We start from the raw sequence: 26,121 nt of genomic DNA on the forward strand, positions 1-26,121 counted from the left end.
CTAAGGGTATAATTGTACTTCTGTCTCGTTAGAATGGTACGCTATCAAAACTTAACGAAAATGTAGAGAGTTGTAAGTTTATACGGGTTAAGAGTAAAATTAAATTTTATTAGTTGTAAAATTCTTCAATTATTTCTTGATTATTATTTATTAACATGAATTCTCATTCTTCGCTTAATCGAATGGCGTGAATTATGGGGCGGCAACGACTTTTTAACGAACAATGTCTCAATATACTTCTTGGTTATTCAATTCTACTATTAATACCTACAGATTTAGGTTTTTTTTCCAAATTTACTTTATAAATTTATTTTCTTTTGAATAGTTGAGCTAAGAATGAGTTGGATTGCTAATGAGGATCATTATTCTTTAGGATTCACGAGATATAATAATGAGAATTTGAGGGACTAAATCACAATTGAAGTTACATATGGGTATTCAAATGTAATTTCTAAAATTAGGTAACAAACGGTACCGTCCTGGTCAAGGAATGCCCCCATACCAAAAATTCAAAGGTCCCACGGATGCCTTTCTTCGAGTAGTTTTAAGTAACATTATCCACATCACCAATTTCTCTGTTTATCGAAAATCCTTGTAACCCCACGACGCACGAGGCGCACGTTAGCAATGACCACCGCCGCGTTAAACTCCTCTCACTCCCACATGTCGTCGCCGATCACTCACGATCTCGAAATCACAATAATCTGCGCGAAGCACCTCAAAAACGTCAACTGGCGAAACGGCGGCGATCTCAAACCCTACGTCGTTTTCTACGTCGACCCGGCCTACCGACTCGCCACCCAGTCGGACGACTCCGGCTCCACTCGCCCGGTCTGGAACGAGCGATTCACGCTCCCAATCACTCACTCGGTCCGCGAATCGGTCCTGACGCTCGAGATCTTCCACTCTAAACTCTCCGAAACTCCCAAACCCCTCGTCGGCTCAGTTAAATTCCCCCTCGCACACCTCGTCGACTCGGACTCGTCCGAGCCAACTCAGTACGTCCGCAAGCTCGAGGTTCTCCGCCCCTCGGGACGCCCTCAAGGTAAAATCCGCGTGAAACTCGTGCTGAATGGGCGGCCTTTGCCTCCGCCGAGCCAAGATTACCAAAGTGTCCCTGATTTCGGCCATTATTACTATTCTGCCCCTCCCCCGCCTTTCCCCCCTCCATCGCGTGACTACAGTTACTACCCTTCGTATTACACTCCTCAGCCTCCAGCGCCGCCTCGACCTTTGTTCAGTCGAGCCTCCAGCTACAGTTTGCCAAGTGGCAGCTTGAGTGTCCCTTCAGCTCCGGTCGATTTCTCACCCTCGCAAGATTACAAGCAACCGCCGTTGCCGCCGCAGCCTCGGGCATCCGGCTATGGAGTGCCAAGTGGCAGTGGGCCGTCCGCTCCTGTTGATTACTCGCCATACGATCAGAAATTGCAAAAGCAATTTGGAGGGTTGAGTTTAGAAGAAGAGGTTAATAGAAAGGGGAAGGAGAAAAGGGCTGAGAGTGAATTCACACCAAGGGAGAATTACAGTCATAGCGATTATCGTTACGATTATTGAAGTAATTTTTAGTGATTATAAGGCTTTTAAGTAAATTTTAATAAATTTGTTTTCAAATGATTGAGTTTGGCTTGTGCTTTGATGAATATATTTGTATATATGTTTGTCTTTATTTGTGTCTTATTTTATTCTCTCTTAAAACAGAATAGCTCCAGTTGCATTTTCAAAAACAGCTCTATATTGGATGATTTAGTTCTTGAAGGCTCGTTTGATAGATAGTTCCCGATGAGTTAGGCTCGTTTGATAGATAGTTTCCGATGAGTTAGGCTTGTTTGATAGATAGTTTCCGATGAGTTAAATAGCATGTTTTAAGGAAAATTTGAGCTTATGTCAGCCATGCTTGAATGCTAATGATTTTGCTGGGGCATTCTAATAATGTGGTCAAATGAGCTGCTGGAGGTGGACCTGTGAATAGCAAACATATGCATTTATTTTTTGTGTTTAAATTGTTATTTTAAAATATTTGTTGTGTACTTATGTGATTTGAATTGTAAAAAGAACACTTCTTGATGATGAATATTTTGATGATTTCCATGTTCACTTTGTTCACTAAAGTTTGCTACTTGTAATGTGGTCAGCATTTGTACATGTAGCATTCCTGCTTTTTACCTCAGTTGTTGCTGTGCTTAAAGGGGAGTGGGATATTTGTTGGTATTCCTATATAATTGTAAGATGCGCTTCTCTTGTTATAGATTGATGTTGAACTGCTACGTTGATGATGGTATTTTGAAACCTTTAATTGAGTTTATGGGATGCTCGTATATGGATTCTAAAGCTTTTTGGATGATTGTTAAAAGTTTTGTGGATTGTGTTCAATTAGTATTGCGTGGCTTGGAGAGTAGTTTATTAGTGACTTGGTCTGGTCAACCGATGAAGTGATGTAGCTTTGTGACCCAGTTTATAGAAATAAAATCAGTTGGTGCTTTTTTATGTTAATCTATGTACCCATCAGGCCGAAAGTAAAATCACAGAAATCAAACCATGTCTGTGGGGTTTTGAAATTGCTTGCTTGGATAAAACAAGAGGAAAGGATAAATAATTCAACATGATTTAGCATATGGAATTGAAAGAAGATTCAATTATTTGAGTACGTTGGATAAATACTGATAAATAGTCACCGTAGCGACAGAAATAGTATCTCCATGGTGCCGTTTGTGTAGTCCTTTTTTATTTTTATTTTATTTAAAATAACGACATGTCTCTTTTATCAGTATTCATGTTGGATATATGTCTCTTTTTGTTAAAGTTGATTGTCAAAATTTCACCATTCTCTTTGTATTTTCTGTAGATTTTCATCATATCATTTTATATATTCATAATGCAGTCTTCATATCATGTTCTTTTAAGGTTGTGTTTGATTTTAAGATTTTGCTTCGCGGATGCAGGGGCATCTTTCCTTTACAATTGATTGTCTGTTTATGCTAATTTCTTTGGGAAATCCAGGAAGAACTACTAATCTCTGAAATTGACCTCAAGTGAGTTCATCCGGACAAGACTAGATCTGAGTTGAAAATAGTTGCTATCCTCCGATATATCATAATCAATGCACCCTAGATTGGTAAAATGCTTGATGGGTCATCTCATCATCTTCATCACCAGCTCATGACACCTAGATCAGGGGACACTTTCTATTTCAGTTCTGGTTGTTTCCGTGTTTCTGGTAAAGGAAATCAATGCGTCTATTGGTTTGAATGTTATGAGAGGAAGTTTCTCTGCTAAAAAGCTGATATTAAGTAATAGGCAGATCGCAAGGGATCTAGTCATCTCTTTTTCTTGTGCATGGTTATGTTATATTCCAAATGAACTATTTTTATATTTTCTAGTAAATGCAAGAAATGCTGTCTTTGTAATCTTTCCCTTGCTGCGTAATGTTCAATTGTTTCTTTTCTATTAATTGATCGTCTGTTTCATTCGGGCATGATCATTATTTATTCTAATTTAGAGGAACAGAATCCTTTGAGCGTAGTACGTGGGATTGTATGCACGTTTCCTATAACAAATTAAATAGAAATGCGATGGTGATCGTATGTGTCTTGAAAATGGATCATATTATTCTCGAAAATTATATTTAGTAGCAATTTCAAATATTATTTTCATCATAACTACTTTAATAGTATTTACTCATAATGAATTAAGATACTCATGTTCTACAGAGATTTTTTTTTTTTTTCAAAGATTTAGTTCTGCGTGTTGTGCTATTATTTTTCAACTCTGCTGCCTCAATCAGCTACCCGAATTTTATTTAGGAAAGCTCATGTCAAATTGGACATGAATGTGTTGATAAAAGTATAATATAACGTTAACTTAGTGCCATTTTTCATTAGAACTGTTTTTGTAGTAGTGCCGTCAAATTATAATAGTAAGTGTAAATTTAATATTTATTTCGTCAAATTATAATAGTAAGTGTAAATTTAATATTTATTTCGATCACTATATAGTACTTTTTAAATAGCCGGATTAAAAAAAAATTAAATTGAATGTAATTAAATTATAATTTGTGCAGTGAATTTATTTCTTAGTTTTTCCTTTAAATTTATACAATAATACTTTGTATGCCACAATTAAACTTAAACTGAGGAAGCAATTCAAAAACCTAAGAGTAACGCTAAAGAGAGAATAATCGGTCAGATAAATCGATTTTAATTTCGAGTTAGCTAGTTGAAGTCAATCAAGTACTTACTAACTTGGCGCCAGCCAGGCCTGAGGCGCCCCTTGTTTCCGAGCGTCGACGGCGCTGTTTTGTTCGCCTACTCTTGCGATTATAATGATAATAATTTATTAATTAATAACGAGGCTCCTCTCCTAATTAAATTCAAGATCTAAAGGCCTAAAATCTCTCTGAACCCAATTCTCGTTAACATAATTATTTGATTCCATCTCTGCAAAAGAATTGATACCGGCCCCCCAAATATGGCGAGCGAAAATTGCAAAATTTATCACGAGAGGCAAAAATTACAGTTCTGCCTCTTGCACTCACTCAATAATCTCTTTCAGGTAATACCCATTTCTCGTTTCTCCGGTTCTATTACAATTTTACTTGTTTGTTCCGTTATTTTGATGAGAATTTGTTATGGGTTTGTGATGAATACGTTGCTATGTTATAATTCAGCAAGAAGGTGCATTTACGCGAGCAAGCTTGAATGAAATTGCTGAGAAACTCGTGCTTGATTATCCAAATAAGCAAACGTGGACTCCCTTATCTGTGGTCTTTAAGCCTCACCATAATGCATTGACTGGAAATTACGATATAAATGTGCTTATTGCTGCTCTTGAAGGAAGAGGAAAGAGTGTCGTGTGGCATGATCGTCGAAATGAGGCATCGGCAATTGATCTTGATGGCGGGGAAAATTGTTTGATGGGTATTGTGATTAATGTTCCAGTTACGCGGTATGCTGGGCTTTGGAAGAGTAGACATTGGGTTGCATTGCGAAAGATTGACGGGGTTTGGTATAATTTGGATAGTGATTTTCATGCTCCTCAGTGTTTTAAAGATAGCAAAGAAGTTAGGGAGTTCTTAGATTATATTATTGGTCTTGGTGGGGAGGTTTTGCTTGTTAAGAATGATAAGGAGTGAGCATTTGTTTTCTCTGATTGTCTTCTGCAACCAGCTTGCTTGTGCATATTATGTGAAGAGATTCCATTGTACATGTCAGCTGTAGATGATCATGCCTTGAAAGGGGTGGTTGAATGAAGATGTACCTAACATCTTCAAGATCTCTGAGGAAGAATCTGTTTACACTCCTGGTGGACTATTATGATCAGTCTGAAAATCTCCCAAATTGATGTAACTTATACTAGAATGTTGCTTCTTATGATCAGTCATACACATGTTGCACAAGATTTGATCAGTTGACAGAGTGTGAACTTGCTTATTCTAGTATAATTTGGCTGGTAGTTTTCTGAGCTTCTGTGATCGGTAGTTGATTTAATTGTTAAAAAATGTTGTAAAATTTAAACTTTCTCGGTAATTAACATTGTTTGGATTTCTTTGTTGTCCGTTTAAATTGAGCACGAGAGACAGCAGGGTATAATCTTGCAAACACTTATAATTGAGTACTTAATATGCAACTGTTTGAGATAAGATTTCCAGATGAAGTCTTTCCATCACTAGTCCACCTTTGCATGATTACATTAACTCCAGGTTGTGATATCCTGTTTTTTACTCAAAATTGAGGGCAGAATAGTGTGCTTCATTGATTGGTGGGGGTGCTTGTCTTGCAAGTTTAATTTGTTGAAATGGAAAGATGGGAAGAGAGATTCATGCTTTTAGTCTTCACCATGGAGGGGTAAGTAATGTCATTTAGAATACCAAATACTTAGAAGGAACTAACGTAGTTAGATACTGTGTTTGTATTTTTTATTTTTTTTTAAATATTGCAGTGATGAAAGTGATCGAAAATTTGCGTGGTAAAATTGAAAAGTAGGTATGCATTATTTGACTGAATAATTGGGCTATTTTTAGGCTCTCACATCTTATTGGAAAAGAAACTAATTTTTGGAAGGACCATACAAGTCTTTACTAGCCTAGCCTGTCTAAACATTATATTGTGAGCGTGCACCCGCCAACCGAGTGCACAAGGGTTGTGAGACTGAGACCCTTAATTTAGTTTTTCAAGCTAAGTGTTGAAAGTGCTGGCTTCCTATAGCTTACTTTTCTGTCAGCATGTTTCTGGTCATACATGTATGACTTGATAGGGGTTTACATCTTTGCTGTTCCACAAATATGAGGTATGCTTGATATTTAATTCTGTTGCGATTATTGTGAATGCCGCGTCTTCCAGATAGTATCAGTTCTGTTGATGACTTATTCTGAAATGATTCACTTAGGAAGCAAGATGAAATGAATACATTGAATGATTGATACGCAATTGCGTTGTAACTTTCTTTGAGCAAAATATGAGCTTTTGAAGTTAACTTTCTGTAAGCTAGTGTTAATGTTGTTGTTTTTCTTATGGATTTTAGATCAATCAGTGTGACCATAATGCAACTTTTGTCATATCAGATCAAACGTTTTTCATTTTTATGTAGCTATAGGAATATAGATTTAGCCTTAGGGATCCTGTCCTGAGGTTCAGGGTTGGAACCTGAAGTTGCTCTTTATGTCTTGAAGTTGCTTGTTTTTTGAACTGTTCAATATTCTTTATGCTCATCGTTTGACATCTATTTTGTTTTTTTTTGGGTTAAGTAACACATAGTTGATTTATAAGCTTATGTGTCAAAATTATTTTTTATGCTCATCGTTTGACATCTATTTTGTTTTTTTTTTTTGGGGTTAAGTAGCACATAGTTGATTTATAAGCTTAATGTGTCAAAATTGTTTAAACCTTTCCAAGATTCAAAAAGGTTTTAATTATTATATACATTTGAATGACAACCAAAACAGATTTTACCGAAAGGGTGCTTCACCTAGAACCTCCTTTTACAAGGAATGGATCAAAAAGAAAGATGTTGATTCCACCATGATCAGTTGACAATACTGTGTGAGGACCGCTACTGGAAAAATTATTATAGCTAGGGATCAAAAGCATCCGAAAAAGCAGGAATTTGATAACAGATTGATACTGTTGTCTTCTCCTGTTTCCACTTTAAATTTCTTTTAGGGCTTGGCTTTCTTTTGCTAATTTTCTTTTGAGTTCTTTCCTGCTAGATATAATGTATTTTTATTAGAGAGTACTGCACAGACTATTCTTTTGTTCACACTTAAGAAATTGATTGTCCCACCACAAAATGGAAACAATCATAGCAGGCCATTTTTCATTTGTAGTTATGCAAATGAGCATCTTGGTATTCTATTCACAAAGCAAGTATTTTTATATTCTTACACAGAGATGAACAATGAGAAAGTAGAAAAGATCATCAGTCAAATATTCTTTATTGCAACATTTTGGTCTGCTCACTCCTCGCTTGGGAATGTAAGAGAGTTGTTAGCGGCTTGATATCAAACTCTTTCGTCAACTTTAAATTTGTTTGGTGAGGAAGCAACTTACAGATAATTTAAGAACACTTAAAATTACAAAGGACGGTAAAAAATGTAATAAGTTTTTATGACGTTAATCCTCCAACGCTCAAATTAATTTATGAAAATAAAAACAAAATGACGATCGATGATGAATATAGGTGATGAAATGGATGTTGAATATTCAAAATCATAATGTAAATATTAGGATGATCGTGACGGTAGTGATGGTGATGAGGTTTTTTCCATCTTAATTCTTTGATCTGACCGTTCATGCCTCCTCCTCCTAGGTCTATTGTGTTGGCCTTCACTGATTCACTAGGCTTTGGTAGGGGTAGTTTGTCCATTGCAAGAATGGGTGGTTAAGAAAGATGAGAAGTGGTTTTTGGCAAATTCCCACACCACACCCCAACAATCCCTTTCTCTTTATCAATTAGTTCCTCTGTCTTTTCATCCCCAAACAACAGTTCACTAATTTCTAGTGTCGCGAGTGTAGTGAATCAAGACTAGAAATTTTATAAGTTTAAAGTGACTTCGAGGTATCTTTGTTGAGTCGGCTTAGGGTTGCTAAAATTAATTTCGCCATAGGCTAAAAAGTTGAGTAAGTTTTAAGTTTTATACCTCACCTCCAGACGTTTTAAACTTATAAACCTTAATTATTAATTTAAGCAATTTTAAACCAACTCTTATTAATTTAAGGTTTTTATGCCTTATCAGGAGCAAGTTTCAAGACTTTTTAATTTTTTTTTTACTTAAACAACTCTTATTAGTTAAAGATTGTATGCCTCATTTAAAATAAGCTTTAAGGCCTTTAATTTTTTATTGACTCAAGTAACTTTAAACAACTCTTATCAGTTTAAGATTTTATTTCTTATTTAGAGTAGGTTTAAAGGCTTTTAAATTTTTATGAACTCAATTTGCTTTTTCTTGTGCCTTGTAAAATATTAGTAAATTTCATCTATGAACTTTGCTGAAATATTTTGGTCTGCTCACTCCTCGTTTGGGAATGTGAGAGAGCTGTATTTATTAATCCTGTTGATAGCAAATTAGCAATTCTTTATGTGATTGACAACTAAAGCAAACAGTAATTCTTGTGCTTTGTGTAAACCCTTCAACATTACGTTCTCTTATTGCTATTCACATCACTGTTTCCAGCTTGCACTGTATTAAATCTAGAAGTCAGTTACCACTAGTTCCCATTTTTCACTAAAAGTTAATTCTAGCTTAGATGCTAAAATCTAATTATTTCGGTTTGATTACTAACACTTTTAAGCATTTTACTTTATGTGAAGTGTTAGATCAAAGATAGATCATGTTCTTTTTCACTGCCTCTCTTAGCCCTTTTAGCTTACTGTTTTAGCTTTCCCTCCTTCTATAAATTTGTCAAGGCCTTTGCATTCTTACATTCACTAGAACTTCGCACCCCTATTTTCCACTTACTGCCCTTCATTTTGCCCTCTTCTGGAGCTCTCTCTTCTCTATCTCTCTGTCTATCTTAATCGGTCTTTGCAGAAGATGTCAGCAAAAGAGAGTAGCCAAGTGAGTAGCAAAGCAGGCATAAGCATAGCCCAGAAGCAGAACTCTATTAACAGAGTTGTCGGGACCGTGAAAGCCACGGAGTCTTGCGAAACAAAAGGGAGAAACCAAGTGAGCTGCATTCCCAGCACTAAAAAGGAGAACAAAATCAACAAAAGAAACTGTATTAACAAAGTTGCGGCGAAGAAGAAGAGGTCTGGTGGGGGCTGTGGAATCAGGCTACCAAAAAGATCAGAGGTCTCACCAGTTAGATTTTTCAAGCATCTTAGCAGAAGGATGGCAAGAGGTCTGTGCTTTGCATACTTTAAGAAGAGACATTCAGCTACAGTTTCAGCCACTGTCTCTTCATCAGGAAGATCAAAGCCGTCTGTGATTCCTGTTGATTCTCATAGAAGTGAAGCCATTGAAGATTGCATCGAGTTCATCAACTCTTCTTCTTCTCTACCAAGATCAAACTCTGTTTCTACAAATGCTTCTTAAAACTTTATTGTGTCGTCATAACGTGTCTCAAAGTCCTCTTGTAAACCATAATGTTGTGTTCTGGTTTCAGTGCTAAAATAGTAAGTAAAACGGTTTGTTTCCATCTCTCTCTTATTAGTAGAAAGTGAATTCAACTCTTCATTCATTATCATTAACTAACCATGAAAATGATGAACCTGTTGCAAGTTGCATGGTTGCTCTGGTAGTTCCCAATTCCCATGGACTTTGCGCCTGTGACAAATCACGTGATCTTGTCTACGGTGGGTTTAGGGGGAAGGGGGAAAAAAACAAAAAGGCTTTGTTTTCGTCAATGCTTTACGTCAATATTGTCCAAAGGAAATTGCCCAACTTGTTCGCTTGAGTAATCAAGAAAGCGTTTTTGCCTATTCCTTGCGCTGGTAAATGTACAGTAATGTCAATGGCTGTTGCTATTATTTCCCCACTAAGTTAATGGCTGTTACTGTTCATCTACAATATAACTGTCTCCATGGATTTAGTCTATTCAACTTTTAGTAAAGAAAAAGTTTGCAAGGACATGATGAATTACAGTAATTAAGATGTGCAGTGTGATTTTTGATTGATACAGCTGCTTCTCTGCATCATTTCTGAGAATTCATCTGGCATAGTAGAATACAGAATTGATCTAAGCATACGCATAAGCCTCAGAAGTGAGCTTCTCAGAAAGCACTGTGTTAACATTAAAAACTTGGCTGTATAAGCAGTAATAACAACATGACTAATCGCCTACTTTTACTTGGCCGCTAATATTTACTAATTACTCACTTGCTATTCCTCACAGGCCACAGCAGCAACTATGAATTTAAGTTAAAAAGTTACTTGACAACTCGAATATACCCATATGCTCATTTAGAGATGGCAGCCGACTTAAAATAAAAATGCTCAGTTTAAAAGAGAAGGAAGTTTGATGACAACTTAATTAAGGTTCAAGAATGACCAAAAGCAATAAACGTACAGCACATTCATTTCGAAGATCATAAAAATGAAACAGACATATAAAATAGTACTTTTTTTTTTGTGGAAAAAAAAATCATTTCTTGGCAAAGAGATCCCCAAGTCCAAAGCCACCCTTCTTCTTCTGAGGCTGAGGCACAGAAGCGGAGTTCTTGCGGCCATTTGTTGTGCCACGTCCACTTGGAGGACTCTTGTCTTCAACTTTCTTCAAAATTGGATCAGTTTCATAAAACTGATCTTGTTTCTGCATACCCCCAAGAATCCAATCAAGCAAACTCTTCTCTTCTTTGCTACCACCAGCTTCCTTTGCTGCTGTTGCTGCATACACTCTTACTGTTGCTGGTGCAAAGCTTATTATGGGAAGTGATGCCATCACTGCTTTCTCTGCTTTTTCTTTTCAATTGGTTTAAAATGGGGAGAATGATTACGGTCCTTGTCATGTTCTTTATATATATATATTTTTTTTGAGGGGACGTGATGATGAAATGTGAGCCGTTGGATTGGGGCTTGGATTGCGAATGGAAGGAATTGGAAGTGCTTGTAGCACGAGCTCTCCACAGGTGCCTTATCTTCTCCACTCTTGGCCTTTTAAGCATATTTTTTATTTCATCGGTTTTTTTTTTTTCATTTAAACGTTTTTATTTTGAGAGGAGGAAACAAAATTGAGGGATGAAAGATCATCTTGAGTGGATATGGATGTGGGTTTGCCACGTGGTAGGTTGGCAATCCATGCGCTTCCTTTTGCCCTTTTTTATTATTATTTTTGAACTGATGCTGAGCAAACAAAATTTTTAAAAACGACACATGATCAAAATTCCCTTGTGAGCAAATATAATCACGATAAATAATAAATAAATCTTGATTGTGTATTAAGAAAAATGTTTAACATGTGTAAAAAAAAAAAAATCTTAAAACAGATATACTGTTATGAGAGGACTCTTAACTACGTGTGAAAATATTAATTAAACTTAATTAGTAAAATGTTGGAAACAAAAAATCTTGGAAAACTAAGGAATATAAAACGAATTTAGAATTCTACTTTAAAACACAAGATAAATTACCTCATTTTTGGCCCAACCAAAGCCTATTAATTTCAAAACAGAGTTTGAAACAAAAATATTCCTACTAATACACACACGCTATTGGAAGGTTATCTTTTTTTTTTTTTTTTACATGAATTAGTCGTAACAAAATCTTATATAAATCATGTATTTATTACGACTAACGAGCGTTGCTAAGTTATAGCTGTCGTAACTTACAGCCCCTTCAAATTAATGTGAACGGTTATAAGAAGCGATGAGACCCACATAATTTTTGAAGTTGTAACTTAACAAAATCCACAATTGACATTAACAAGCCTTAAATTCTTGCATCTCACGTGAACTTGACAATAGAACTTATTCATCAAGGTTGGGATCGGGGTTGTTTCGGAAACTCATTCGGAGGGCATTTTGCTATGGCCTCTGTAGAATAAGTTCCCTCCGGAAAAAAAATTTTGCCATTTTTGCGGTTAGTGGGTAAAATTGAACTGTATGAATCTGATAGAGACTGCTGTAGGCGTTGCATTTTGTGATAGACAATATGAGTAAATATCAATCCTCTCCAAAAACAGGTTCAAGCCTTCCATTGGATAGAAGAGGAAAACAGGACAAAAAGAAATGATGATGTAGAATTGTAAATTGAGATGAAGATATATATATATATATGGGAACGCCTAAGTTACAATCAATGTACCTTACGTTTTTTGTCTTTTTCTTTTTGGCAAATATCATATGAGCCCTCCTAATTCTTTTTATTTTCAATTTTTACAGCTGTGGATGTATTTGTCTTCTTCCATCCCTCCTATCGATTTTTTTATTTTCTCTAAAGTTTTATTTATTTCTTTAAACATTATTAAATGATTATCAAATTCATACAAATCTATAAATTCAGAATAAACTTCTGGTCCTAAATTTATTAATCCTAGTCTTGAATTGTAGGTTTATTGCATGTAATTTAATTATATAATTAAATTAAAGAGAAATTATATAAAAAATATAAAAAATATACATGACAGACTTCAAAATTAACATGCAATAGCTTTCAGAATTACCGTTAAAATCATTCCTAAGAATTAATTCTGATTAAAGGGCATTATCAACATATACTCTGATTAATTCTGATTAATAGATACCATTTGATATTTTAATTTACCATTTTAATTCAATTAATGTAGTTTCCATAAAATTCAAGGGTGCCAATAGATATTTCACTTCTTGAATGTATGTTGCGTTACACGTAACCTAGGTTTGGCCATTTGATAATCGTATGTTATTATTTAAAAAAATAAAAAGAACATTGGAAAGAATGAAAAATAGATGTATAATTGATAAAAGAAGGCAAATACATCCATAAACATAAAGAATACAAGGACTCGTGTGAAATTCGCCAGAAGAAAAAAGACAAAAAACGTAAGTTACGCTTAACGTAACTTAGAGGCACCCATATATATATATATATTTTTTAAGTATGTCATACACAGATGTTACTGATATTACATCAGACATTATAATCATATTATATAATTGAGACCACCGTCATACATTGACACATTGAATCACTTGTCCATATATTTTAAACTCTTTCTAATATTAGAGGGTTGTCTACTCTACTCACATTTTGTAAAGATAGACTGTCTCTACTCAATTATGTTGATAATTGAGGGAGTACTAAAATTAACTTTCATAAAACTTTTATGAAAATTCAAATCCTTACACTTAATATTGTAAGTGTAAATCCTCTCCTATTGAACCAAAGACCGATTGGTATCTTGAGATGAAGATTGAAGAGTGCTTGATGCGCTCTCTGAAAATGCAAATACTATCTAATTGCTTGGTAGCCTGCCATCTACTGGGGACTATATTATACATACAAAAAATAAAGCCCAGACTAGACTTCGCGTGAGTCACTGTTAGAGACCCATCATTCTTCTTCGCATGCTTCTACAAATCTGCTCGTAGCCTCGTAGAGTAGGTAACTCATGCCACTCAAGCATTTGTAGATCATAGCCCAGAGTAGGCAATACTAATTCACCCCACTGAAACTTCATTTCCCCTTCGCCATCGCCCACGTTTTGGATCCACCGTCAAACTACTTAGGGCCCGTTCGGTACCCTTTTCCAAGCAGCGTTTTCATTTTCATTTTCATTTTCATTTTCATTTTCATAATACACACATATAATAGATGTTCGGTGAATTAACTTCCATCGTATTCGTAAGCACTGTTCAGAGCTTCTGCTGCCAGCCTATCCTATTCGTAATTCGTATTCGGTTTGCCTCTTGACATCAATTAATCCATCTAATATCTAAATAACATTAATTTTGTTGGGTTTTTTTATGGGTTATTTCTGAATTCCTAAACGACTGGTGCTTCTCACACCCCTTTTTAAAATTCTTACCAAACCCAACGTCTGTAATTCATCATAATTCTATTGCTGAAGGAAATTACACGAAAAGACGAATATAAACTTAACTTAAATTAAAAATATTTTTACACTTACAAATCATGAACTCTCCTGTGTTTAAATCATATAAGTAACTATTTTAAAATCAAAATAATTTTGAGGCAGTAAAGTAACGAATTTTATAATCATAATATTTTTAGAATGGTGCTATTTGAACCCGTAAAAATATTAATTATACGCGCTTTTTAATAAACTTTTATACTACTAAAATATCTCTATAATATTTTACTATTAAGTACATATCTATTGATTTATGAATAAGATAGAATAAAATTATTTCTTATCTTTCTACGCACCAACCATAAACCTTAATTCTCCTTCTTGTAAACAATATCACCATCATCTCTTTAGATTTCTTTTTTGGTCTCTGCTTTACTTTGCTTATGGAATGACCACATAATTAATTATAACAACCCTAAATCCATTAAGGGTCAGCACGACTACTCCAAACGCATCCTAAATCTTTCATGAGATTAAATATTGTGGTTATTGCCGTAATAATTGCCATACGATACTTTTCCTCAATGCTATGTTAGATTTTTCGTCATTTCAATGGCCTACAGCAAGCTGAAAATAGTATTATGATTTGGTACATGGAATTAACCAAAGTTTCCAAACAAATAAAAAGAACGGAGAATAGAGAGAAGAGGATAAGAATGAACGAAGGAAAAAAAAAGAAAAGGAAGAAGAAGAAAAAGAATGGCTGGTAAACCTAAAATATCATAACACATATCTAGTTAGGGTTAATTTAGGGATACTGAAGGTTTTACATTGTAAAAGTTTTAAATAGTGCATAAATTAAGAAAGTGTATGTTGAGAGAAATTTAGTGTATTCAAACACCCTCACCCATATTTTTATTATAAAAAAATTACCTTTAATATTTAATTAAACTCCATTGTAACCTTTTTATCTTTTTTATATAATTTTCATCCAAATAAAAGTTATACATGTGATGAGTGGGTTTTCATAGAGCTTTAAACTTTAAACGGATGCTAGAGCTTCCCCTTCCTAAACAAAGCCCATTGATCTAGTATGATTCATCTGCTTAGGTTTCGACCCATGGGATAATACCCATTAACTGTACACTCCATTATCAAAATTCAAAACTTAAACTTTTACTTTACAAAACTCTCATAATTCCCACACTAACTTTAATGGAATTAATTTTCTTATTTTAATATTTTCTCTCCTCAATATTTTCATTTTGTCATGAGCAGAACCCGGTGAATAAAAATAAATGCCAAGAGTTATAGAATGCATATCAATAATGGGAATCATATTAACATGAATTCTTTAATTAAGACCAACACTGCAAGTAAATATTTATAGTAATAATCGAAACCAACAGTTATTGATATTATTGAAAAATTAATAATTTTCATTATATATCTAAATACTAAGTGTACATTAAAATTATATAATGTAACAAAAAAAATAAAACATTAATTATATAGAACATAAAAATTAATTCATTTTCACATTTATTATACGAGTGATGACAGAACTACAAATTTTTATATAAATTTATTTTGTACAAATTTATGTGACTTAAGTTCATTGGTTGAATGAAAATACAAAATGATAAAAATAAATCATATGTGTCAGGAGTTGTTTAACCAATCCAATTAATTTATGCCGCATCAGTTTATACAAGAATTTATTGTTCTATCTTTATTCTTATCATACATTATGGTTAGTGAATAATAGATATTTTTATTATTATCGATCTAATAACAAACCGTATAAATTGGAATATATTAATGCAAATGTGAAAATAGCTATTTATAAAGATGACCTTCTTAACCCACTCTGGGCAGAATGAATCCAGATTGGCTTGGCTTACGAAAAAGCTGTGATGAAAGTCAATGCCGTCTGCCTGCCTTCTTACTTAACATAAGAATAATTACTTAAATGTCATTTTGACATTTAAATGCATATACCGAATTGAATAGAGAGAAGAATAATTACTTAAATGTCATTTTGTCATCTTCTTTGTTAATATTGCTGCATTATTACAACTTGTAATTAATAATTAATGTTGGTTGCTCTGCCATGTGTGCTATCTATATAAACAAATGGGCATGCAGGCTGCAGCAAACAATGATAACTGGACAATAGGGAATTGAATAACGTCGTTCGATACGTACTCTCCCGCACAAATGGCGGCGACGGCGTTCCTTATTCTTCGAGAACAAATTGCTTTTGCGGTTGCTCAAATGACATTGGCTTCGATGAAATAATGTGGTTAATAATATGTTTTAATCTGTTTATTGAACCTGTAATAAGGCGATACATGTGCTTTAATTTTATTAAGCGTTATTATCATATAGTTGCTTTTTTAGGGTTATAATATCGTCTCGGTTATTTTTTAATGTGAGGATTTAATTTTGTTGAGTTGTGTCTTGTATTTGATTAGTTAAGGGAAGTTACTCGGATTTATAAGTAGATAGAATCTCCTACTCAATAATTTAATCTTTTGAGTTAAATACTTAAAAATCTTTTACCCAAGCCCTCAATGGATTTGAATTTTGAGTATAAAAAGTTATGTTTTATTTTCTTTCATTTTTATTAATTTGGAGATGGTGATGTAACAAGCATAGTATTTTTTAATAAAATAGTTTTTTCCCCTTTCATATATATTTCTGTACTTATTTCTTTTTCTCACGTACGAATTGTTAGACATAAAATATGAAATAAATTCGACCTCCTTTTCATCAATTTTGAGAGATTAATTAGAAGTGTATGTTTGCTCCTCCAAATTTTCTATATAGAGTAAACTGAAACTTGATTATAAAAGACAGTGTAATGCGTGGAAATTCTTGAGAATATTTAAGTTTAGATTATACACTCCAGGATTAATGGTTAAAGAAAATATTGAAAATAATGGCCAAAACTTATGAACAGTGTAGTATGTAAATTTTGAAAACGATTACAGATCTGTAACGCAATTTTGTTTAATATGAAAGCATATATATAATATACAGGTGTATTGGATATTAACCACAGTCCACAGAAAGCGAATGAATTAAGAAACATTTATTCAAGGTTGCTGGTATTTGACGGAGCCTATTGCTTTTATATGATTGGATAATCCAAAAATCTAAAGGGGTTCAAAGGTTTGGTGCCAATTTGCTAAAGAAAAGGCAAAGGGGGGCATTTCCTTTCTCCTAAAGCTTCCTCCTCTGAAAACTACTCACTCAAATAGAGTCAATTTTGCTTCCTGTGTTGGGCCTACTTGTTTTCCTTCGCATACATATTCTATTGTTTTTATGTTTTTTTCTTTACTTTTTCTAGGATTATAAACAAACTCATTTTTTCTCATTGTCGTTTAACTGTCTCTAACTGCCACTGCTGAAACAAGAGTCATCAACTAAGAATTAAGGAGGCTTAGATGTAAGAACATAAGTTATAATTGGAGCACGTCACAAGGGCTTGGTCATCTTCAGTAGGTAAAATCTTTTAATTAGTCTAAGATCAAGTAAGTGCTTTTGCCAGTAAGGCACTTATTCACTTTTGCTTATTGGCTGGACTTATTAAATCTCTATCAAACAGAGGATCTTAACCATAAATGAATATAAAAAGCTTAATACGGGTGCCCATATGTCACCAGTCCCTCAAGCTTACGACAGTATACAGAAGGAACAATATAAATATATTTCACTTCATTTTGTTATTGAATAGGAGAGATATATCTTCTAGAAAACTAAAATATATGTTGGATCCGCATTCATATATTTAATCTCTAGAATTAGGGATGTCCATTGGCTAGATGTTTTGTGAAAAGAAAGCGAAATTAAGGAAGGACATATAGTTGAGATATTTTATTCATTAACCATTTTAAAAGAATATATATATATATATAAGATGCAATAAATTAATCAAGATTTCCTTGCAAGTAAAATAGTGGCATATGCTAATTAAAAAATTATCGTTTATGTATCTGTATATGTATTTTTACGGTCCGTTAATGCAGTGAAATAGATACGCTGGGGAAGTATTCAATAGTATATGGTAAAACAGTTTCTTTCCATAGCTATTCATGTTTCTATTTGTCCATTAATGAGATTCCCCACCCCCCCCCCCCCCAAAAAAAATTTTAGAAGAAGATTCAAATATTTAGCCTATTTTAAGTACAAATATTTAGATATCAATATGAATATTTAGAGGAAGATTGTCAATTTTCTCCTACTGAAATCAATGTATATCACTTGCCTCATTATGTTTTCATGATATCCAAAAACCCTCCCGGTATAAAAAATTTAAAGAGTAAAGTCGATTGCTTGATAATTTATCTTATGAATATAATATATATATTTTTATTATCAGAAAAATAATTAAAAAATAAAAAAGCACAATAAAGATATCATATGATTAATCTTTTATTCACATTGAAACATATATTTTTTTATTTTTAGTACTTCAAAAAAAAATTATTTTGATTTTCATTTATATGAGTTATTTAATTTATAATAAATATGAATAAAAATATATTTAAAAATAAGGGTAATATTTTAAAATTATATGTTAGAAGCTATTGCTTGTAATGAAAATAGAGGGGGGCCAGTAGTATTTATTAATTTTAGCAGGGAAAAAAATTGAAAATCTCCTATATTTAGACTACACGATCTCAAAATTAGTATAAACTATAAACTATTAATCTTGCTAAAGAAAATTCACCATGTATTTATAAGTCCATACTTATTACAAATTTACTCTTAAGTGTGTGTGTGTGTGTTGATTAATTCAGTCGGCAATTGAGTAATTTAAAAATTCATCAAAATGACACGATTCATGTAAGGGCGAAAAGTATAAGCGTCTCACAACTAAATGTAGGTGGAGTTAATAACACTCAAATGAATTTTGCATGGTTTTCGTGTTTATTTTATTTTATTTTATTTATTTGTCGTCGACAGAGGTTTTCGTGTATATTTATTGTCTCACGAAGTTCCTATCAACCCAACAGCGATCCTTCATTCTCAAATTCCACAAAATTCTCAACAACTTCTCCTAAAAACTTTCTTATAATATCCGCTATATATAACACAATTCTTTATCATCTCTCTCATGCATTAGCTCAAGAGCTGCCAAAGCTTTTAAGTAGACACAATTCTTTACCATTTTTCACCAACCAAAATGGAAACCTTAGCTATTTTCTTCAGCTTAACGGCTGCCATATCGACTTATGCATTCTGGTTCTATCTTCTATCTCGGAAATTAACCGGGTTAAAGGTATATCCCTTCGTTGGTAGTCTTCCGATTCTAATAAAGAACCGGAAGAGACTGCACGATTGGATTGCGAGCAATCTTCGAGCAACCGGAGGTTCAGCTACTTACCAAACAACTACCGTTGCTCTACCTTACTTGGCCACCAAGCAAGGGTTTTATACAGTCACTTGCCACCCTAAAAACATCGAGCATATCCTTCGAACCCGCTTCGAGAACTATCCGAAAGGGCCGACGTGGCAAAAGGCGTTTCACGATCTGTTAGGGCAAGGGATTTTCAACAGTGATGGTGAAACCTGGCTCATCCAACGCAAGACTGCTGCTCTTGAGTTCACAACAAGAACGCTAAGGCAAGCCATGGCTCGGTGGGTGAACCGGACGATCAAGAACCGTTTGTGGCGCATTTTGGATCAAGCTGCTGAACAGAATTTCCCCGTAGACTTGCAAGACTTGCTGCTTCGTTTAACTTTTGATAACATTTGCGGGCTTACGTTTGGTAAAGATCCCGAGACTCTCTCACCGGAGCTACCTGAAAATCCTTTCTCCATCGCCTTTGATACCGCCACCGAAGCTACCCTTCAGAGGCTTCTGTACCCGGGGTTCCTGTGGAGACTAGAGAAAATATTTGGCATCGGAGCTGAGAAAAGATTGAAGAAGAGCCTTGAAGTGGTCGAGAGCTATATGGACGGAGCTATCGAGGCCCGAAAAGAAAGCCCCTCCGATGATTTGTTATCGAGATTTATGAAGAAGAGAGACGTTGACGGCAACTTATTTCCAAGCGCAGTGCTTCAACGGATTGCTTTAAACTTTGTTCTTGCTGGCCGCGACACGTCATCGGTTGCTCTCAGCTGGTTTTTCTGGCTCGTCATGAACCATCCCTGCGTAGAACAGAAGATCGTTGATGAAATCTCAACGGTTCTCAAAGAAACACGAGGCAGCAACGTCAAGAAATGGATGGAGGAGCCTTTGGAGTTTGACGAAGCTGACAAGTTGATTTATCTCAAAGCGGCATTAGCTGAAACGCTGCGTTTGTACCCTTCCGTCCCAGAGGATTTCAAGTATGTTGTATCCGACGACGTTTTGCCCGATGGAACTTTTGTTCCGGCGGGTTCAACGGTGACGTATTCGATATATTCAGTGGGGAGAATGAAGACCATATGGGGTGAAGATTGCTTGGAGTTTAAGCCGGAGAGGTGGCTTTCGGCCGAAGGTGACCGGTTCGAACCGCCAAAGGATGGATACAAGTTTGTGGCTTTTAATGCTGGACCGAGAACTTGTTTAGGCAAGGACTTGGCTTACTTACAAATGAAGTCAGCAGCTTCAGCTGTGCTGCTGCGTTACCGGCTGTCGCTGGTTCCTGGTCACCGAGTGGAGCAGAAGATGTCTCTTACATTGTTCATGAAACACGGGCTTCGAGTATTCTTGCATCCACGTAATCTTGCTGCTGCATAAGGTCAAAATTGGAAGCACGTGCCAGGGGATAAGGACAAAATGGTCACCAAGCTGCCGATATAAGTCATTCAATTTGTTTTACTTTCATTTATTTTTATATACAGTGTCTGTGCATGCTGGGTTGTGAAAATTGGGAGAGTGTGTACTTAATTTGTAATGTTGATATTACTTTTATTCCATGTCAGTGGATATGGGTTTTCATATTAAATGTTTTTAACTTCATGCAATAAAACATAAGTTATATATACTCTTTAATTATGTTTACCGTTTAATTTGTTTACGCATTGCATGCCTAGAAATTATGTTCATTGAGTGGATTTGAAACCGAACTTCTTATACCATCTCAATTCTCAAGAGATGATAATACCCATTAACCTAAGTAGCACGAATAACCAAAATAATAATAATAAAATAAAAGTGATTAATGATGGTTTGTGTGTGTGTGTGTGTGTGTATATATAGTCATATTGTACAAAATTGATGCGGTATTATTATTATGCCGGTAATGAATAACATTTAGAGTCTGTGTTAGGGCTACTTTACAAATAGAGTAATGCTATTTAAACAAAAATAAAAAAACAACAACAACAACAATAATAATAATAATAATAATAATAAATAGAAAGAAAACAGAATTAATTATTATAAGAGGAAAAAAAATCAATTAACACTGTGATAATCATTCTGTCTTTCTTTTGTGTCATTAACAATTTTTCTTACAAATATATTCTTCTTTATTGAGAATTTGAGATGGATTCATTGATGCAACTTTTCTGAGAATTGAACTGGATTCTTCCACAAATTTCAATATGCCGGCAGTTTCCTGGGCCTTTGGAAAATTCGGTCGATCTTCAAGATCAAGAATCCAAAATGAAATCTCTTGCAATTTCAATGTTTTGATCTTCTGTCAAATCAATCAGTTGAAGTCTCTTCTATTCTAGCTCAGGCTTGAGCCGATGCTTGTTATTGGGTCCCCTAGGAGTTAATCCACAACTTTCTCACCAGTTGAAAAGAGATTCCACACCGCAGTTCCAACCAGATAGAGCCCAACAGAAACCTTGAAAACATCGTCCCAAGAACCTGAAAAATTAAGCGTGGAAACAGGGGAAACGTTTAGGAACCAAATCAGCCAATTTAGCAGCTATCATCTCGATTTAAGCCACATGTGATGGAGATAAAAAATACGGCAGCAATCCTGACCATGTTGCAAGATATAGCCAGTAGCTGCAGTTCCAAACACTCCTGCCAGAACTCCTGCAGTATTGGACAGACCAAGCAATACTCCCTGAAAACATATTTTCAAAGAATTGACTGAAGCTTGTTAGTTTGTCATCTGGAGAAGCAGTATTAGCAGTTAGCACTATGTTATGGTGCTCTAACGTGGAAGCGATTAATTGAAAAACCGTTCCCCATTGGCAGGGAATTGATGTCAACTAGAAAAATAACATGTTTTGCCACCAGCATTCAAACATAATATGCAATGTGATCCTGGGGCTCTAAGAATATTAATGGAAATAATACTCACAGAATAACGGGGGGCAATATCCTGATGGTTTGAATATAGACCAGACTGTGAGAATGCATCAGTTCCCTATTCAGGAAAAAGAAAGTGAAAAAAATTGTTAAATAATATTTAAATTATTTTAGCAAGCAAGCAAATACAATATGATTAAATTTTCTGAACAGTATTCTCCTCTTGAGGATTTGATTAAAGTACACAGCTATATGAGAACCTATCAACTAGATCTGTTCCATCAGTAGAAAAGCAGCCCGTACAGAAATTAATCTACCATGTTTTAAACTTTCACAATTCCTCTAGCTAGAAAAGCAAAAACAGTGAGTTCTGAAGAGTATATAGTGCAAACCTGACTGCATGCCATGCACAAAACAGCCATTGCAGGAGAATCAACATGGCTCAACTGAGTTAGAAAAAAAGCAGGGCCAAGAAATCCAATTGATTGCATTATCTGTGAAACATAACGTAGAGAACATTGCATGAGCTTTAGCACATAAAGTTGAACCAAGAAAACATACAAACAACTGCTATGACCAATGCACTTGGCAGAAAGTAAGGAGGGTGATTTGAAGCAGCTTCTAGGAACTATTTGTGGAGCAATTAGGCATAAATTGATGCCAGCTACTCAAAATTTGGTAACTTAGAAAAAAAGAAAAAGAAAAAATCCTCTCTTCAGAAATATGAGCTGAGGCAATTGTTTATGAGTGTCATAAAGGAGAGAAGAGAAAGTATGATTAGTATAGTGCATTCATCCCTCGATTAGTAGGTAGCCTATCAGACAAGTACAATCCATGACAGGCTATGAACAGAAATGCCGAAAATGGATTGTGATTCCTGAAAAAAAAAAAAATGTTGCACATGATAGTGTAACCTATCAGACAATTCTGTGATACCTTGCGAACTGTTGTTACAGATAAACCCTTGCTCACAAGTGTATCTGCAATCCAGCCACCAAGATTTGCAGAAAATGCCATTGTAAGCCAGGGTAAAACGCAGAAAAGCCCAGATTCTGTAAGATTGAAATGCAGGACCTATATGGTAACAAAATAAACTGCTGCTTCAGTCAATATTATGGTGGCAAGTACCAACAGTCTTTTAAAAGATATCAAGAAACTAATGTAGTTCAATTAGGCAGAATCCAATGCTGTGTAAACTTGCAGGTTTCAACAGATTTTGTAACAGAAAGTAGTAAGCAGAAAACAGAAACTTTGATAGGAATCATGTCCAAAGACAAACAACAAGATGGCAAAATTGAATATTTAATCCATGGCCAAGGAAAATATGACATATGCTAATAGTGGTTGAGCATCTGATTCGTGGAAAATCAAAATTATCAGATTGACAATCCAGCTTTCCAATAATTCTATGCCCCTGTTAACTTTACCTGAAATTTGTAGACACGAAATTTGCAGTTCCCTAAAGCCTCATGGACTGTTCCATGAAACATCCATTAACTAATTACAGTTGTGCACACCTGCACGGTTTCAGAAAGAGTTTTACTGCCAAAAGAACTTACTTGATTATAGTATGTTGGCATCCACGTCAGGAGAATGAAAGTCCCCCAGTTGTGACAAAAGTGAGACACTATAAGGGCCCATACAGGTGGTTTTGACAAGATTAGTCCCCAAGGTATTGTTTTAACAGGTTCCTTGGATGCACAGCTTGAAACAATTAGCTTCTTCTCTGCAGGTCTCAGTAGAGGATCCTCAGCAGGTGAACTATGTGCCTACAGCACAAAGAATAGAAAAGGTGACATAGCAAATCCAAACTTGAATAAGAGTGACGATTATATCAGACAATTTACAATTATACTCCCAAAGAAGGGCCACTAAATCCTTGATAGAAAAAATTCAACACCATGACCAGTCAAATGCATTTAACTGCCAAGAGTTTCCAACATCAGACATAACAATTCAAGAAACCTTTGAATCTCCATAAAAGAAACATGTCTATCAAAAAACCATTACTGTTCTCCAATGGTAGTGAAATATACCTTACTTAGCCAAACAGTAAACCAAACTGTCCCCAAAGAACCAAAGGAGTAAAAGACTGATGGCCATCCAAATCGATGTATTAGAAAAGGTGAGAAAGCCAGGCCAGTAACCGATCCAAGGTACATCCCACTGTAAACCAGAGCTAATGATCTACTTCTCTCTGCTACGGGAACCCATTTGGACAGAATATTATTCATGGCAGGCATAGCAACACCCTGAAAAAAAACCAAACTAACTGAGTGTATATCGAACAAGAAAATCACCAACCAAATCTAGCTTTCAACACTACAAAATAAACCTTATCCTGAAATTACATAAGACGGGCATAACACGATACTAAAACCCAATGACATAATTGTTAGTTAGCATTCTTTACTGCCCAGTTTAAAGAGTTTATCTTCATATTAGAGAAGAAATATCATTTGGGTACAGAAGAACCAACCTCACCGATCCCCATGAAAACACGAACAACAAGTAGAAATGGCAGGCCAAGTTTAGCAGCAACTGGTGTGAGAGCTGTAGCAATGGACCACCAAACTACACCAAATCCCAGGACGGCCTTCCCACCAACAGTGTCTGCCCATATGCCACCAGCAATCTGTCATTGACAACTACAACTTAGAAGAAAATGCAGTACACTTCCTACAGATTATAGGTAATAATGCTGAATAAAATGGACATTAAAAATAAGCGGACAGTAATTAAAATGCCAGATCTAAGTCAATGGCTTAATAGTATACTTGCAGATACGTTCAATAAACTCAGAGCTGTATGCCAGTATATCATAAATTCATAATCATGAAAAAGGAAGAAGAAAATACCTGAGTAAGAAGGTAACCCCAGAAAAAGGAAGATTGTATCAAACCAACGGTTGCCGGGTTCCAATTAAACTCTGCTGACATGGGAAGTATAGCGATGCTCATGTTTACCTGCCCAAAAACAATAAAAATCTGTTCAAAATTGCCAACACACAGACTAATAATCTGCTTGTAACTGTTATGTTTTAGCTTTAACTTTAGAAGCACATCAATTACACTAAATTGTTTGGTAAACACACTTCTACTAAAACTAATTTTAGAAAACAAAATGAGAGAAATTTCCACGTTCAAAGACATTTTAATATGTTATAACTAGACTAATCAGAAAAACGAGTTTTTTTTTAAAAAAAAAAAAAAGGAGAGGGAGGGAGCGACATCGTTTAATTAAAAAGAGCTAAAAGTTTACTCTGTCCATGTTGCAAAGCAAGAAAGCCGAAAAGCACAAAACAACAATAAGCCAACGTTTGGGGAACTCCTCCCACCAGGGAACCAAGCTCTCCGAATCCACGCCCAAATCCTCACTCCTCAACGCGACGTCTTTCAACGCCTCCTCAAACTTCACAGATTTCTCCGACACATTGTACGACTCGGACTTCACATCCCGAACGGATACTCGGAACGAGCAAACCCTGTCTCCGGACAGAACCCCAAGTAGAAGCCGAGACAGGCCCCGTGGCCGAAGTTCCGCTTGCGACAATTTGTTTCGGGCCGAGATGTAGGGCGGAGATTGTAGAATCGGTGAGTAAAAGAGAGCTCTCGCGCTCATGGCGTGAATGAGTTTAACTGTTCAACGATTTTGCGAGCGAGTGAAGATTTTTAAAGCTTTTTGGAGAGAGAAAGAGAGAGATATTAATTGTGCAAATGGTAAGAGATTGGACACGTGGCGGGCGGAGGGAGTAGATTGGATTGTGAAAGAAATAACAGAAAACGAATTCCGTTGGCGGCTTTTGATTATTTTTATCTACAGCTTACCCGTGCTTGTTTGATGAATTTGGGCTGGTATTCATGGGTACTTTACTCAAACTATGTTATGAATTTGGCCCATCTTCTGACTTTGATGGGCTAATTAGCGGATCGGCTGCATGAGGTGACGCTAACTGGGAAGGGCTTGGACTGT

General features: G+C 35.3%; 6 protein-coding genes across 9 annotated transcripts; 4 read left to right on the forward strand and 2 right to left on the reverse strand.

Moving 5' to 3' along the window:
* The first annotated feature begins 44 nt into the window (after positions 1 to 44).
* On the forward strand, positions 45 to 3,464 carry LOC102612518 (uncharacterized). 4 transcript variants are annotated; one of them, XR_371813.4, is made up of 3 exons: positions 45 to 1,555; positions 2,133 to 2,221; positions 2,940 to 3,464. XR_371813.4 is itself a non-coding variant. In XM_006488426.4 (2 exons), the coding sequence occupies exon 1, from the start codon at positions 628 to 630 to the stop codon at positions 1,552 to 1,554; it is 927 nt and encodes a 308-aa protein (XP_006488489.1). In that variant the 5' UTR covers positions 45 to 627; the 3' UTR covers position 1,555; positions 2,940 to 3,464. The 4 variants fall into 4 exon arrangements, 2 of the variants coding, with proteins under 2 accessions (XP_006488489.1, XP_006488491.1); XR_008050902.1 differs by having other exon boundaries at positions 2,998 to 3,464; XM_006488426.4 differs by lacking the exon at positions 2,133 to 2,221.
* A 651-nt stretch (positions 3,465 to 4,115) lies between these two features.
* LOC102621610 (josephin-like protein) lies at positions 4,116 to 5,539 on the forward strand. The gene is made up of 2 exons (XM_015533429.3): positions 4,116 to 4,548; positions 4,664 to 5,539. Exons 1-2 carry the CDS (start codon positions 4,465 to 4,467, stop codon positions 5,126 to 5,128), a joined length of 549 nt encoding a protein of 182 aa, XP_015388915.1. The 5' UTR covers positions 4,116 to 4,464; the 3' UTR covers positions 5,129 to 5,539.
* A 2,953-nt stretch (positions 5,540 to 8,492) lies between these two features.
* Positions 8,493 to 9,627, forward strand: LOC107178363 (josephin-like protein). Its single transcript, XM_015533430.3, has one exon. The coding sequence runs from the start codon at positions 9,026 to 9,028 to the stop codon at positions 9,524 to 9,526; it is 501 nt and encodes a 166-aa protein (XP_015388916.2). The 5' UTR covers positions 8,493 to 9,025; the 3' UTR covers positions 9,527 to 9,627.
* Positions 9,628 to 10,411: 784 nt separating this feature from the next.
* On the reverse strand, positions 10,412 to 10,934 carry LOC102613315 (hypothetical protein). The gene has a single exon (XM_006488429.4). It carries the CDS (start codon positions 10,869 to 10,871, stop codon positions 10,575 to 10,577), a length of 297 nt encoding a protein of 98 aa, XP_006488492.1. The 5' UTR covers positions 10,872 to 10,934; the 3' UTR covers positions 10,412 to 10,574.
* Positions 10,935 to 19,035: 8,101 nt separating this feature from the next.
* On the forward strand, positions 19,036 to 20,921 carry LOC102613603 (cytochrome P450 86A1). The gene has a single exon (XM_006488430.3). It carries the CDS (start codon positions 19,135 to 19,137, stop codon positions 20,674 to 20,676), a length of 1,542 nt encoding a protein of 513 aa, XP_006488493.2. The 5' UTR covers positions 19,036 to 19,134; the 3' UTR covers positions 20,677 to 20,921.
* Positions 20,922 to 21,297: 376 nt separating this feature from the next.
* On the reverse strand, positions 21,298 to 25,874 carry LOC102613898 (sodium-dependent phosphate transport protein 1, chloroplastic). The gene is made up of 10 exons (XM_006488431.4): positions 25,411 to 25,874; positions 25,008 to 25,115; positions 24,629 to 24,784; positions 24,186 to 24,401; positions 23,709 to 23,918; positions 23,086 to 23,223; positions 22,542 to 22,643; positions 22,202 to 22,267; positions 21,877 to 21,961; positions 21,298 to 21,756 (listed from the first exon to the last, which is right to left on the reverse strand). The coding sequence occupies exons 1-10, from the start codon at positions 25,768 to 25,770 to the stop codon at positions 21,659 to 21,661; spliced, it is 1,539 nt and encodes a 512-aa protein (XP_006488494.2). The 5' UTR covers positions 25,771 to 25,874; the 3' UTR covers positions 21,298 to 21,658.
* Positions 25,875 to 26,121: the final 247 nt, after the last annotated feature.

This window comes from Citrus sinensis, chromosome 8 (genome assembly GCF_022201045.2).
Source record: "Citrus sinensis cultivar Valencia sweet orange chromosome 8, DVS_A1.0, whole genome shotgun sequence".
Taxonomy (NCBI): Eukaryota; Viridiplantae; Streptophyta; class Magnoliopsida; order Sapindales; family Rutaceae; genus Citrus; species Citrus sinensis.

Excerpts from the sequence above, each read along its gene's own strand:
- LOC102612518 (XM_006488426.4), top strand. The coding sequence starts at position 628 with ATGACCACCGCCGCGTTAAACTCCTCTCACTCCCACATGTCGTCGCCG.
- LOC102613315 (XM_006488429.4), bottom strand. The coding sequence starts at position 10,871 with ATGGCATCACTTCCCATAATAAGCTTTGCACCAGCAACAGTAAGAGTG.
- LOC102613898 (XM_006488431.4), bottom strand. The coding sequence starts at position 25,770 with ATGAGCGCGAGAGCTCTCTTTTACTCACCGATTCTACAATCTCCGCCC. Across the intron at positions 24,785-25,007 it reads GGGGTTACCTTCTTACTCAG|ATTGCTGGTGGCATATGGGC; the intron begins GTATTTTCTTCT and ends TGTCAATGACAG. Across the intron at positions 23,224-23,708 it reads TGCCAACATACTATAATCAA|GTCCTGCATTTCAATCTTAC; the intron begins GTAAGTTCTTTT and ends GTTACCATATAG.
- LOC102621610 (XM_015533429.3), top strand. The coding sequence starts at position 4,465 with ATGGCGAGCGAAAATTGCAAAATTTATCACGAGAGGCAAAAATTACAG. Across the intron at positions 4,549-4,663 it reads CACTCAATAATCTCTTTCAG|CAAGAAGGTGCATTTACGCG; the intron begins GTAATACCCATT and ends GTTATAATTCAG.
- LOC102613603 (XM_006488430.3), top strand. The coding sequence starts at position 19,135 with ATGGAAACCTTAGCTATTTTCTTCAGCTTAACGGCTGCCATATCGACT.
- LOC107178363 (XM_015533430.3), top strand. The coding sequence starts at position 9,026 with ATGTCAGCAAAAGAGAGTAGCCAAGTGAGTAGCAAAGCAGGCATAAGC.